The sequence below is a fragment of the Tasmannia lanceolata genome, unplaced genomic scaffold, assembly GCF_043159265.1.
Source record: "Tasmannia lanceolata isolate RefF3 unplaced genomic scaffold, GAP_Taslan_0.1 ptg000037l, whole genome shotgun sequence".
NCBI classification, from domain to species: Eukaryota; Viridiplantae; Streptophyta; class Magnoliopsida; order Canellales; family Winteraceae; genus Tasmannia; species Tasmannia lanceolata.
In genome coordinates, this window is record NW_027518714.1 from 56,109,278 (window position 1) to 56,124,902 (window position 15,625).

At 38.6% G+C, this 15,625-nt stretch overlaps 1 protein-coding gene and 1 non-coding gene across 2 annotated transcripts in view; one reads left to right on the forward strand and one right to left on the reverse strand.

Annotated features, from left to right (window-relative positions):
* The first annotated feature begins 2,201 nt into the window (after nt 1–2,201).
* LOC143862757 (small nucleolar RNA SNORD36) lies at nt 2,202–2,282 on the forward strand. The gene has a single exon (XR_013240467.1). It is a non-coding gene; the product is annotated as a small nucleolar RNA SNORD36 (small nucleolar RNA).
* A 1,665-nt stretch (nt 2,283–3,947) lies between these two features.
* LOC143860581 (long chain base biosynthesis protein 2a-like) overlaps nt 3,948–15,625 on the reverse strand; it is a 34,476-nt gene continuing 22,798 nt past the window's right edge. Inside the window, exons 8-12 of the mRNA XM_077371290.1 lie at nt 9,210–9,371; nt 7,883–8,009; nt 7,591–7,757; nt 4,342–4,449; nt 3,948–4,222 (exon numbers count right to left, since the gene is read on the reverse strand). Of these exons, the coding sequence (XP_077227405.1) occupies nt 4,157–4,222; nt 4,342–4,449; nt 7,591–7,757; nt 7,883–8,009; nt 9,210–9,371 (630 nt within the window). The 3' untranslated portion in view covers nt 3,948–4,156. The remainder of the gene's footprint in view (nt 4,223–4,341; nt 4,450–7,590; nt 7,758–7,882; nt 8,010–9,209; nt 9,372–15,625) is intronic.

Sequence of the window (15,625 nt, forward strand, 5' to 3'; positions counted from 1 at the left end):
CTGGGAGGTGGAAAGTCTAGACTCCGGAAAGTGGAGAATACACATATGAGAGTTGGAGATAGGAGAATCAATAAATCGAAGTCGATGTTGGACAAAACCACTACCTTCCATGATGCTTCACAATTCACTAGTTTTTTGTGAATTATTGTGACGCAAATTGCAAACCGATTCACAATATTGTGTAACGTTGATTGGACCAGAGCACAATATCAGCATCTTAATGGCTAGTACGTATGGTTTGCACCATAATATGCTGTACATGTGCTGCATTCATAGTTGTAAATTTTGTTTCGTTCGCCGTTTCGTAATGTAAATTTTGTTTCGTCGCCGTTTCGTTTTGGTCGGTGGAATGGAATGTTTCAATGTTTCGGCCGTTTTAGCATTTCGTTTCGGAAAAGATGTTACATTTGGAGAATTTTTTTAGTATTTAGTTTTTTTTTTATAAAATCCAAAAAAGGAAAATGGCTAGAAAAATGTAAGAAACCATTATATGGACCAAATTTAATATAAAAAAAACACATTTTATGGCTGAAAACATTAAATGTATTTCAGTACATTAATAAAAGAAAGAAAATTAATAGGAACAGGAAGACATCTTCACTTAAAATCGGGAGCCGGGAGGGCGGCGAAGCAATCTTCTATAAAATGGGAGCTATTTCTCATTTGGAAAATGTTGTCATCAGGAAATGGGTTTTAAGAATTTTTATAGACTTTTACAAAAGATTATGTGACTAATTTTTATATGGAAATCTTTCACAGACAAGTCCCGCCGTTGTAAAATGTTATCTTTCTCCCTTCTTGGCCGATGATGTTTCATTTGATCCTTGCAGGTGCTTATCCCATTGGCATTATATTTGAAGGTGTGCAACATCTTCGAGTGTGTGGGACGGAATGTTAAGGAGAAACGTTTTGTCTCTAAGCGAGGGATTAGGATTAATTACGAGTGTTTAGCCCACGGTGAGCTCCAAGAGGTTCGACAAACGTTTGCTCGTGTTGTGTTTGACACTATTTATCCTCCCAACAGAAATCACAGTTCTTGAAAATTTAAAATGAAAGCTTTTTTGTTGAGTTTTAATCAGTCATTATTGCCTTTCTTTAAAGAATAATAACATTTAAAATGTGCAGTTAGAATGTTTCAAATGCTAGCTGCTCTCTCTGCCTTGCATTGAGGGTTGTGTACGATGGTTTAGTCTTCGAATTTGTAGTTCAGATTCTCGCTTTGGGTAAATGGAGAGAAGCTCTCTTGGATGAGTAGTTTATTATTCCAAAAATTGCCAAATAAGAGACAAGTTGTCCCCTAAACGGCTACAACAAGATTGCCCCTACATACAGTAGAAGTAGCTTACATATCCGTTATATGCTACTCATCCCCATTCCCCATTACATTACCCAGTAGCCTACGTGTGTCGAATCCAAGCAAAAGTGCCATATTTGAGGGGCCCACAAAGTCATGATACGTGTCCGCTATGCCACACAGACTTCTCCACCTCATTCCAACTGGCGATCTCTTAGATGAGTGTTTTTAAGTAGACTTCAAATTCTTTTTTATTCAAGAACATTGTTCTGGTTGTTTTAGGGCCGAATTTAGAAGGGGTGTAAATGCTTGTTTTAGGGCCCAAAACGAATGGGGGCCTTAACCAAAACAATGAGATATTATATGATCCGTATAAATCAGTATTTTTCAAAAAGTATCGTACGGCCCACATCATAGAATGATCCAAACCGTCCATTTGATGGGCCAAAACGTAATTAGGTTGTGCCGCAAAAATCATTTCCATAGGCTGATCCCAACCCTATGATCTAATTACGTTGTGGTCCATCAAATGGACGGTTTGGATCATCCCATGATGCTATTTTTTGAAAAGTACAGCTTTATACGACCAAATTGTCCTCCCAAAAAGATAGGCAATTGATATTTGCACTACCATCATAAAAGACAAAGTGAGTTTGACCCATTATTAAAACACAGTAGTGGGAATATCAGTAACCAATGGAACCCAAACCCTAGCCCTACCGTCTATATAAAGAGACGCTTGCTATTGAAAGGGCAGTAGAGATGAGAAAAGTTGTGCCTCCTCATTGTATCTTTTTTCTTACTGTTTATCCTATTGTTTTCTCTTCTCTTCGATCATCTCTTCTTTTATTTTTTATCCATGCACTATGTTTCTGTGGTTTTGCTGTATTTGAGAAATTGGGGTAACGAGCAGATGATGATAAAGAAAGATATCACTGATTTTTCTCCATGAAGCTTCAAATATCGAGCTTTTTAAAACTGATGCTCACTCTCCCCATTTTTCTCCCTTCTGTAAAATTTCTGGCTTGGTTTCAGTGTTTCTTTCTTTTGCTATGTTCTTACCACTCATTTCGGTTCTTGAAGGTTTCTAATCTTGAATATTTTTCTATCTTTTGTTTTCCATCAGATTTGCTGCTGGGATTTCATTAGCGCTGCTACTTTTTTATATCACCATGGTTTTTTATGGTAGCCCTTCTGCTATATTAATTCTTTTGGTAGTTAAGGTCTTTGGTGATAGCCCCTGAATGTTCTTCATTCATTTTCCATGGAGAATTGTTGGGAGCTAACATAAACAACCATTAAATAGTCAATTTTTGTGGGCACAAGGTAATTCTAGTAGCATTACCATAATCAATAGGTAAAATCCTAGACCCAGTATTAGAGTCATCTAATAACATCAAACTAGCCTTCTGATTGGTCACTACAAGCATTTTAGGGTACTAAAATGGATGTCCTAAGAATACCCAAATCTTGCTTGCAGTGATTACTGTAAAATTCATTATAACAGATAACCTGCATCCCTCCTTCCATTCCTACAAAATTTACTACAACTTTCAGATGAATGTTTCTAATATCTCAGGGGGGGGCATTCAAGAAAGGATTTTGATCGAAACAGTTCCACAAACATCATTAGAAATAGCAGAGGCTTCAATGGCACAGAACAGGCATGATTTTTGCCACTAAAAACACCCTCGAGAGTTATCTTCAAAACCCTAAATCCGGATTGCTTTGTGCACAATTTCTGTTGTGCAACTACATCATCAGAACATGATCTGAATCTTCTGTATATTCTAAAAAAATCATCATTTTGAGGGTCTTTACACTGAATGGACCCCAAGTCTGCCTGGCTTATGCAATCAGATTGGTTTATCAGACCAAATGCCATTGAAAACGAATTGATTGGATGATCTAGAGTCATGATCCTTTAAGCCCTGTTGAGAGATCTTTCCAAGGAAAGCTAAACCGTTGATTTTTGTAGTCATTGGCTGTCACGTGATGTTCTACAAGATCAATGGTCATGATTTTGCATACGTGTTTTCATGTGACATCTGAACTTGCCTTAAGATGATACAGATAGGATCATGTTTAAAAAGGCATTAAAGGTATGGTTAAAATTGTTCATTATTAGGCTTTGGCCAACATAAAAGGTATACACAAGTGACCCATAAGCATACTAAACCTAAAAGGGTATATGGTGCATTGGGTAAAGAAGTAACAATAGAGTCTAAAAACAGAAGCCAGATCACCTCATGACCTTGGCAAAGCAAACTCTTGGTAACAATGGAGTCTATCGAGTGTACAAATTTGGGAGTTGGAAAAAAAAAACACTAAGGCCCCGTTTGTTTAAGATTATTATAACTGCTTGCTGAGGGACAAACCTATTCTTGGACTCAAAATTAAGTTTAAATTTGCGTCCAGTAATCGGTTTAGCACTCACAATCGGTGGTCATAATCTAAAACAAACAGGGCCTAAGAGACTAAGAACAGAATCGCCCCAAGCAACTCCACTTCGTTTCGCTTCGGAATATTAGTGATATTCTCCCCATTGCCTGAATATTGTGGTTTCTTGGATTCACGAGCATTCAGCATTCGAAGTGGAAAAAATCTCATCATTTACCAGATTTGATATAGGAGTATGAAAAAGGCAGCGACATCGGAGAGGAAACTATTGAGGTTTATATTACAAATTACAGTAGAAAACTGTACGTCATATGCCATCAAAATTTAGAAGAGTTTAAACGAGTCATCCAAAAATAAGTTTCAGGTATTCCCAGTTTCCAAAAGTGCAATAAAATACCTAAAACATGTGAGGACTCGTCTCTCTTCCAAAATGATTTACTCCAGCTTCTTCCTGCCTTCATCCTACTGCTTCTGTGGTTCAGCTGGGAAGTATTTTACGCCAACAAGGTCGCCTACTCTACTGATGACCTGATATGAAAGTGGAAAATAGTTGCCAGAAACATCAAGGAGGCCAACTGATATCAGAAAATAGAACTAGTGCTAAAGGAACCATAAGGTGAACAGAGGAGTTTGTGAACTGGAAATACCTCCAACCCTTTCATCAAATCTTCCTTGGTATGAGAAGCTGATATGCAGATACGTACCCTGGCTAATAGTAATGGTGTTCCGGGGAATGCAACTGGCACAACCGCAACCTACACAAAATGGCAGCAGCTATTAGATTATGATGGATGCTATAAAGCATAACTAGTGTTCTTACATGTGGGTCCAATAGCATAATAAGCATTTTACCACTAACAAAGAATTTATAACTTATTTAAGAAAACAAGGTTAAGTCAGGAGAGGTTACTTGCCATAGAAAGAGTAACCTCAGCAGCATTCCAATGAAAGGTTCTAACATGGGAGAAGGCTCATAGTGATTTCCAAATAACAAAGAGGAATACGTGTAAAAAATGGCAAGTTGAGATCTGAATATGATTTGTTAATTGTTATTGAAGTAATACATACTGAGACTCAGAACGAAATAGGTGTATGTCTGCTAACACTTGGAAATCTAATGATCCAACGAAACAGGTGTATGCCTCCAACTGTTTGCTGTTTCTCTAAATATCATTAGTATCAGAGCCCGGAGCAAATAGGAACTGCGCTCAAGATCAAATTGGTATTTCCTTTCCTCATCTTCCAAAAACCTTGTATCTCTTTTCTAGAATCATTCTCAATAATCTCCAATCCTAGGCCTAACGTCAAATAAGAACTTCTTCTCTTTTCTTCCAAAATCCTTCATCTATTTTCTTGAATCATTCTCAATAAACCCAAAATCCTGTTATTCTCATAACTTCCACGGGGGTAGGGAAGCTTGGGGTTTTAGAAGAGTCTAAGGTTGGGAGAGTCGTGGGAGCGTAAACGTAATATTTCCATCATATGTCCTTGAAAATTGAAGTACATTAAAAAAATATTAAATTCTAACTATCTTCATATAAAACTCACAATTTAAGTACATCAAAAGGTAGTAATTTCTAACCGTCTTCATTTTCATGTCCTCTCCTCATGCCTTCTGAAAATTTGCCTCTGTGCTTGGTCCAATGAAGTACTTTGAAAAGTTGTAGGAGTTCGATAGAGGTAAGTTGGTGATGGGGGTACAAACGGAGTAATAGGAGCAGGTTGGGAGCGCCATGGGAGTGGTTTCCATCTATTCTGGATCGCGTTCCCTAGAAGCTCCTTCCTAAGGAGTGCCGAATCGCGGTTCCAAGTCGGGAGCGGCACCCTGAGGGAAGATTCCAGCTTCTAAGCTTAGATCTCTAATTTTATTTAATCTCCCCTAATTTTCTTTGGGAAGTGATATATCCGCCCCTTTTGATTACTTGGGACACCCAGCAGCAGTGTCCGTGGCAATCAGCCCCATTGAATCCTTCTGACGTGAAGTACATCAGCCCTTCTGCACTCATTGATACACTGCTGCTGGGTGTCCCAAGTAATCCAATGGGCCAGATATATCACTTCCCTTTTCATTTTCTTCCATATTTCTTTCTCCAAAGACTAAGGGGCCATTTGGATACGCGGATTTTAGAATCCGGGATTTCCTCAAAATTGTAGCTAAGAGACAAGAGAAGAAGCAGACCAGCCGTCGTTTTTGACTTCTCGCCCTTCTTTCCGTCAACAAGAGAGTAGCAGATCCTTCCATATTTCCAGATTTTAGAAATCTCAGTTTAAAACATGAATTTCTCACTTAAAATCCAAGAAACGTTGTCAAGACAGCATACAACAACTTGATCATGAAGCCTCTTTTACACTGTTTTCAAACTAAAAACCTGGATTATAAAATCTGCGTATCCAAACGGCCCCATAAAAGTTTCAATCTTCTTAGGTCTAATTTTATTTCATCTCCCCTAATTTTTTTTTTTCTTCCATATTTCTTTCTCCATAGACTAAAAGTTAAAATTTTCTATCTTGTAAATTGTGATTCCTCCTTTTATCAGTCGAGTTTTAATGTTCACCTATTTCAAGTTAGGCCCAATTGGCAACGATAACATAGCAAGACCCGTATAAGAAAACAACTTTAGTTAGCATAAGTGAGGCTTATGTTCTAGTAACATACATAAAACTTGAGGAGCGTTTTAGCACCCTAAGTCTCTCCACTGTAAATTGATATTTCAAGTCTTGTACCATTATTTCCAGATTTTATCATTCTTTTCATAGCAATTTCAAGCCACCAAGCTGCAGTGTTGTACAGCCTGAAACCCCCTCTTTTGGTCCATATCACCTACAAGTCTCTTCATCTTCAGCCTCTTTCTACTACTTCCTCATCTTTCTCTTTCTTACCTCAACTTAGTCCAATAATGTTATTTAAGGTTAATGTATTCTACGAAATGTTCAGATCCTTACCATGTGGACAAAGGCTCTCGAGGCACCTTGATGGCTATTTTCCTCCTCAATAAGTATATTTGACAAAAGATGAAGTTCATACAAAAGCTTCTTTGGAAAAGAATTATGACTTTGTGTGGAGCATATGGGACTTATTTACAACGTTATTGGGTGTACATAAGCCAATTGGTAAGGCCTTTCACACACAGATATAAGTGTACACAATTAGATGGATGTTACTTTATACCCCTTAGTGAATGGGCTATACAAAGAGAAGCATCCTTATAAATGACTCAAGGTTATTAACTTATTATAAATGCAATGGGAGGAGCCAGGTCATGGGGCAAGTTTTCCCATCTCCAATTTCATGGGTGTGCATATTTGCTTTCCTAGTCTACTCTCTTCATGATACTTTGAGCGTTGATTAAGTACTGTTTGTCATGGTATCGAACCTAGGTCAACCAAGCATCTGAAGCTTTTGGTGGTTCTCAAAGGATCCAAGAACGAATCCAGTCTTCCTCTAGTCATATGTTTTAGACTCATCAACCAAACCCTAGAACTACAACCCTAAACCTTAGATTTGACACCCATAACCCTAGATCTAAGTCCCAAACCTCTATATCGCAACCCTACATCTTAAATCCAAACTCAAAACTCTAGATCTTTGTCCCAAATCTCTAGATTTACAACCATAAAGCTTAGATCCAACACCCAATCCTCTAGATTTACGCCCAAAACCTCTAGATCTATAACCCTAAACCTTATATCCAAAACCCAAAATCTAAGTCTCACACCTCTAGACATACAACCTTAAACCCTAGATCCGAAACCCAAATCGCTAGATCTTAAGTCCCACACCTCTTGATATACTATAACAATCTTAAACCCTAGATATACAATCTTAAATCCTGCACACAATTTTGGCTGTAAATACAGAACTATGTTAGATAACCAGCTGAAAGGCTGAAACTCACATTTTGTTTAAGGCACTCTCGGGAAAAGGCAGGGATTTTTGCTGGATTGTAAAGCATTATTGGCATTATTGGAGAATCAAAATCACCAAGGACCTCAAAGCCCATCTTGTGCAGTTCTGACCTGAAAAAATTGCTATTCTCGCGGATTTGTGAGAGTTTCTGAGCCCCTGTACGAAACTAAATGTCATAAACAAATAAAGGAGAAAAAGTTTTCAAGGCTTGCAATGAACACACTTTAAACATTAAATAACCTATTGTATTGTAAGCTAGGTGAGAGAAACATATTTCATACCTCTATTAGAACCATCCTCTCCAAGAACAACTTTAATAGCAGATAGAACTTGTTGTACAGCAGGTGGTGACATGGATGTTGCATAAAGATGAGCTGGACAACTGTGCTTCAAATATTGAATAAGTTCCTGAAAATTACAAGATAAGGTTAAACCAAAAGAGATCCACAACCAAACCCTAGCTTCCTATAATCACCCAAATATATCCTAATACTCTTAGAAACACGAAATAAAAGAAATAAATTAAGCATGACACAATGTCACCATAGATGACTCTTTTTTTTTTTATGGGTAAGCTGGGGTTTAACGGGGACCCCTACTGATTTATTAGATATAGAAAAAGATATAACAATAAAAACAAACCAGCCCTAACTCGGAACAAGCGAGAAGGGGGGGACCAAGGCTATACAAAAATGAGCGACAAGCACTAAGCCTAAGAGGACAAAGGGATCAATACTTCTAAATTACATAATCATCTAATTTTGAAGGGGTGTGATGGGCTCTTTGTGAGCGCTTTGGCCAGGTTTTCTTGGGAACTTCCTGCCAATTTGATTTTCCAAGTTCCGGGGCCTCCTCTTCACCGTTATCCTCATGTTCGACTTGAATCAGGTAGACTTGATTGAGTTCTTCCGCCCAGGATACATTCTTTTTTGGAGAGACTCCAGGGCTTTTTATGCTTGATTAAAGTGAGGGCGTCTCTTCAGGTTCGGAATAGTCCTCTGATCCGGAGTCGTCCTCGCTCTCTTTGTCTTCCGTCTCTTCGACTTCACTCTCCTCAGCACTTACTTCAGATTCAGGGGGTTTCTCTATCTTCTCCGCTGCCACTTGGTCCATCTTCTCCTTTAAACGAGGGCACATGCTCGGGGATTTGATCTTTGCAGCTATGTCAATTGGCCATTCACTTACATCCTCCAACGATTCAGAATCATCCTCCTACATGTCATCAAGAAGGTTGAAACTGTTATGAGTAGCAATACCACTCCCTTCCATCAGACTTTTCCCTTTATCTTCCACTCTTCTGTATATCTTCTCTGGGCTCGATGTGTTATTTTGGTTTGCAATTCGGATTGGAATGGGTTCAGTTTGGCCCCTGGCTTGGGTCACATTAAAACTGACCTTTTAGAAAACCAATAAAATTGTGAAGGAAAAATGATGTGTGGCATTCACATTTCAGAGACTGGTTTAAGAAAAAAAATGACACGTCCCTATTTTCAACTTTAATTCTATCTTTCTAAAGCAAAAAGTGCATGTTGTGCTGCAGACCAAAATGTTACTTCACAATATTATTCTAAACATAGAAATAAATAGGGTGCACAAAAATAAACTAACCTTGGACCCAGCAATGTACCCTCCACATGATCCAAATGATTTTGTAAAAGTTCCCATCAAAATATCTACGTCAGCAGGATCCACACCTAGGAGTTCACAAACACCTCTTCCTGTTTTTCCAATTGCTCCAATGCTGTGGGCCTCATCTACATAAGTGTATGCCTGCTTCAAAAATAGAAATAAAATGAGAAAACAAAGAATATTAAAGTTCTCACAAAACATTTGTAAGTTTGAAAAATAAGAGCACATCACTATAGATCAGGAACTGGTTACAGAGACATGAGTGAAGCATTGCTGCAAGAACATGTATATGAATCAACCATTTCAAAGTGAATATAAAAAAAATAAAAAGCATCTAGAATGAAACTATATTATAGAAAATTGAATTGGCTTTATACGATATTAGGTCGGACAAAAATAGATTTCTCTAGAGACCAGATTGCTATAAAACAATAGGCTTGACACATTAGATGTCACTAAAAGCTGCAAATAATCAGTCTATTTTAGTATTTTATATGCCTCGGTGAACACACTAAGCACTTGCATATTAGACCAACATTCCTAAATCATTGACATAAGTGACTGAGATTGTGATAAATATGTAAAAGAACAAACCATGTGGGTTACTAAATGAGTGTAGGTATAGCCAATGTTTCAAAACTCCAGCTCAAACGAGAACTCAATTAAGGCTAAAGGGAGTCAACTCGAGTGAGTGAACGATTGACGCAGTGAATTTTTCATTAACTTTGGTGAGTCGAAGAGGTTTTGGTTGACTTGGTACGGAAAAAATCGAAATCAGACGAGAACTCGGCTAGGGTAAAAGGGTGTCGATTCGGGAAGTCAACAATTGAATAGGGGAGTTTTTAACAATGGCTCTAGCCCTAAACAATAAACAATAAGTGAACATGGAGATTAATTGATTAACATATGTGAAATGGTCAGATAAGCACCTGTAAGTAGCGCCATACCCAATGATTCATGACAAAATGTTTCTTTCATTAAAATAAGACCATTGCCAGTAGCCTTCGCAAATAGACCACTGCCAGTAGCCTTTGTAGATAGACCACCAATCTTTAAGAAGTTACTTCATCTTCTTCCCCCAGGACAATCATGTAATTGGGAATTTCAGTAACATTGTACATGTCACGCCTCGAAACCGTATAAACGGCCCAAGACATGACAGCGATGTATACCTACAAAGCAAGCTCTACAAGTATACAAGGTAAGTGAAATGATCAGAACAAATGCAGAATCTTCATAACTAAAGAGACTAACTACTGTCATTATTCAATGTTCCAAAGCCCTACATGTGCCCCTAGTTCAAATGAGCTGACAATATTTTCCTGCCTCAATACAAACAAACTCTCATGCCGAACCGAGCACTCCAGATACATAAGAGCTCACCATGTTGTCCCATACCAACACAGCTAACTCACACGCAAAACAAAAGGCTCTAACTCCTTTTGAGAGACTATGCTCTTTCACGCAAGTACAACTAATCCACATGTTGAACCAAGTGTCCTCGGTGTGATGCAGCACCGTGAAGAAAATTTGAGGAAAGGGGAGAGAAATAGACGAAAGAGGATAGAAGTAGAAGAATAGGGGAAGAAAAGACGAAAATAACCTGAAGAAGAGACGAATTTAGGGAGAGGAGAAGAAATCAGAGGAGAGAAGAAGAATAGGGGAAAAGAAGTAGAAGAAGAGAGGAAATTACAGGGGAGAATCTCAATTTAATTCAATAATCATCAAAAGTTACAAAATAAGCTGTAAAGAGGCCAATATATAGGCAACTAACAACCTAAAAGATAGAAACCTTTTTGCATTAGGTGACGTACCTTTTTGCATTAACTTGTTGTGCAAGCTTCCTCCCTTTATAAATGACATGTACTATATTTCTATATTACCTTTTGCGTTGACGTTCTATTGAATGACAAATGAGCAACATCCTATTCTTCCTTGCAAGGTAACTTTCCTTTTGCAGATTATTATCCAAGAAGAAGACTATTCCGGTTTCTTCTTTCCTCGCGGAAGCTGTGAAAACTGAAAAACGGAAAATATTTTCTGCCGGGAAAGGGATTGGTGAGAGAGATAGTGGTGAGAAAGGGATTGGCGTGCTGTCTTGGTAAAAATAACCGAGAATTTCTGGGTGATTGGCTGAATACAAGTGAGAAGAGGGGTTGTTCGGGTGAAGAAAGTAAGGGGCTGCTAGGGACTAGTGTTTCAAGAGGTTGAGTTGTAGAGTGCTGATAGGTAAAAGGAATTAGGGTTTTAATGGGTTTGGGTCTTCGGTGGACTATTTTGAAAGGATGCAACGTGGGTGAATCCGAGGGGTGGCTATGGGCTGATTGGTTTGGGTACGAAACAACAAGAAGATATGCGTTAAAGGGCTGTTGGGGTAGGCTGTGATGAAGGCTTTGAAGTAGGGTTTTTTTTTTTTTTTTTATCAATGGCCGGGAGAAATCACAGGAATAAGGTTCGGGACTGGGATTGATGTTATGGATTCGAGATGGCTTGTAATTGAGGGCTGAATATGCAGGGAAACTTTAGGTTGCTCGCAGAGAAGATTAGCAAATAGGGTGTACGGTTTGGGTTGCACAGTTAGGGTTTTAAATCTGCAAAAATCAGCAGGAGGAATTGATTCGGTTGAAGGACAGACTTGGATATTTTGCTCTTGAATCTTTAGCTCTGATACCAAATTGATGCAGCACCGTGAAGAAAATTTGAGGAAAGGGGAGAGAAATAGACGAAAGGGGATAGAAGTAGAAGAATAGGGGAAGAAGAGATGAAAATAACCTGAAGAAGAGACGAGTTTATAGAGAGAAGAGAAGAAGAATAGGGGAAAAGAAGTAGAAGAAGAGAGGAAATTAGAGGGGAGAATCTCAATTTAATTCAATAATCATCAAAAGTTACAAAATAAGCTGTAAAGAGGCCTATATATAGGCAACTGACAACCTAAAAGATAGAAACCTACTAAAACAAAAATTCGTAAAAGACTAAATGACTAAAATACCCATAATAATATACTAATTGGCAAATATGCCACTTATTTTTAGCCTAATATTTGCATCACGGTGCACGTGAGTCCATCTTGTGGTCTCTAAATAGCACAACTAATTCATGTGCTAAACCAGGCGTCCCCGGTGCACACGAGTACATCGTGCCATCTCCCCAATCATTCATCATTGATGCCTAATATTCTCAATTTAGACAATAATTGTCTTAAAATCCAGATCTTCAACTTTTCCAAAATTCTGATCGATAGCTAGTCAATTCACCCATAGTCAAATAAGAACTTCCCCTTTTTTGAGTCTATTAGATTTTTGATATTTTCTTATTTGAATGAATCAACAATCATCTTCTCACCACTTACAGGGTTGCCAAGCTAAACTTGGATAGTTCGTAAATTCATGACTAGTAATTAATAGTTCTCAAGATCATAAGATAGATCCTTCAAAATTCCCAAATTCTCAAGTTAACTTCTAACAGTCTAAATGATCATAAGCTTAAGTTCTCATAGTGTACTGTGAAACAACCAATTACCAAAAGCTTAAGCTGTTGGAGAAAGGCGTTATTTATTCTTTTATACCTTAACACTCCCCATCATGTGTGGCCCCTCTTTCTAGGGTTGGCCTACACATGGCACATGTGACCCCTCTTTTGGGTTTGGCCATTGCATGTGGATTTTTGCTATCCGGAAGGTTTGAACTCACAACCTTTGGCTCTGATACCATGTTAACTAACCAACTTCTCCAAAAGCTTAAGTTGTTGGAGAAAGGCGTTATTTATTCTTTTATACTTTAACATGTACAAAACCAAGTCTAATTCCACTAGTTCTTAGTACCATCAAACACATTCAAAATCAACGAGGTCGTAAATCTAGTTCAAACAATGCAGTAGATCGTGCCTAAGATCCTTTGGTCTAAAAAGTCACCAATTACATTCTAAGTCTCAGAAGGTTACAAATCATCCTCTTGTAAATCTGCTAAGAACTTGCATGGTTCTAACATCCAAATTTTCCACCCAATCCTCACTTCTCAGATTTCTAATACCTAGCACCTAAAGCCTAGGCTCTGATTCTGAAACCACTTTACAGTCATGCCACGAAATCGTATAAACAACCCAAGATATGACAGCATCGTATACCTGCAAAGCAAGCTCTACAAGTATACAAGGCAAGCGAAATGATCAAAACAAATGCAAAATCTTCATAATGAAAGAGACTACCTACTAGCATTATTCAATGTTAAAAAGCCATACATGATTCATAACCATTAACAAATGCTCTGCCACTTTTATCATCTAATCTCTCTACTTAACAATAACATAAAAAGTCTTTAGCACATTAAATTCAATACTCATTGTCAGAAATATCCAAAGAATCTAATGAAATAACTGTGGAAGAATTCTAAGGCTTCGCTTCCTCAGTCGCACCATGAGGATCAACTCAACTCAACTATGCCTTTGTCCCAAACTAGTTGGGGTAGGCTAATGAATCCTGTAGAAAATTTTCATGAAGAAGGTGAAAGGATTAAGTCTACCCAGCTCAAATTGACTAAGTCTACTCTTGACACTAGTTAGGTTCGTCTATATGGATCATTTTCTTCCAATCTATCCTATCTAAGGTCACGTTTTCTGTTATGTTCTAAGCCCTCAAGTCTTTCCTCACTGTTTCTACCCAAGTTGTTTTTGGTCTGCCCCCACTCTTTTTACTCCATCAACTTGGCACGAGTCACTTCTTCTCACTAGAGCAGCCAAAGGCCTGCATTGAATATGCCCAAACCATCTTAAGCGGTGCTCTCTCATCTTCTCCTCAATTGGTGCCACCCCCACCTTTTTACGAAGGTCTTCATTTTTAATTCGATCTAAGCTTGTGTGGCCGCACATCCATCTAAGCATTCACATCTCCACTACACTCATTTTATGCACATGCTGCTTCTTGGTGGCCCAACATGCCGAGCCATACAGCATGGCTGACCTCACAACTATCTTATAAGACTTTCCCTTCAACTTGGTAGGTATTTTACGACCGCACAGAACTCCTGAAGCATGCTTCCACTTCAACCAACCTGCTCTTATTCTGTGGTTAACATCCTCTTCAATCTCTCCTTATGTAGGATTGAACCAAGATAGCGAAAGATATCCCTCTTAGTTACCTCCCATTCAGTCATATTTACTACATCGTCGCCCCACCTCCGTACATTACTAAAGTTGCACTCCATATACTTTGCCTTAGTCCTGCTCAGTCTCAAGGTTGCCAGAGCGGGAATCGAAGGCTCCCAGGGAAGAATCCTGCTCAAGGTTTCCAGAGCGGGAATCGAAACGAGAATCGAAAGCGGGAATCGAAGGCTCCCATGGAAGAATCCTGCTTCCTTGCTCAGTCTAACACCTTTGGATTCCAAAGTAGTTCTCCATAACTCTAACTTAGCATTAACTCCTGCTTTGGTTTCGTCAATTAATACTATGTAATCTGCAAATAACATACACCACGGCACCTCGTCCTGGATACCCTCCGTAAGTTCATCCATAACTAGAGTAAAAAGATAAGGGCATAGAGCCAATCCTTGGTGTGGTCCTATTGTAATTGGAAACTCACTAGACGTCTCATCCATAGTTCTGAGTCTTCTGACACTAGTTGCTAATCCATTCGCACCACGAGGATCAAAATCTAAAAAATTGTTAGAAACCACAGTCAACCAAAGCTCGGTACACAATAACGAAACAATTCAGTGTGGGTTATCATGCAAAAATGAATCGAGAGAATGACACATAAACCAAAGTATGATAAGCCAAGATTTCGAAGATTTGCATACGATCTAAGTAATCTAATAAAGTGCAAAAGACGAAGGGATCACATCCAAACAGTGAGTGGTCTAAGGTATGCAAAACAAAAATTTTAATAGGACGATGTTCGAAAGAGAAAACATACAAAGGATCGAAGGAACAGAGTTCTTACACAACGGGAGGTCAAAAGACAAAGTTCCTATACACAAGGGGTCAAATAGACAAAATTCTTATACAGAGGGATCAAAGGTACAAAGATTCTTATACGCGCGCGTGCCCGGGGGGTAGGGGGGTCAGAGGTCAAAGTTCTTAAACATAGGGGTGTCAAAGGTCCATGTTCTTGCTACAGTTATGAAAGGAGAGAGAGAGAGAGAGAGAGAGAGAGAGAGAGAGAGAGAGAGAGAGAGACGAGCGAGGGAGAGAAGAGTTCGTGAGAGAGACTTCTCTCCACCCACGAAAATAATGTCTCTGAAAATGACATAAATGCCCTCTAGGCTTGCACACATATTTAACAGTTCTTAAACACAGGGGGTCAAAGGTTAAAGTTCTTATACATAGGGAGTCAAAGGTCAAAGTTCTTATACAAAGGGTTCGAAGTTCTTATCCAAAGGGGTCAACGTTCAAAGTTCTTATAC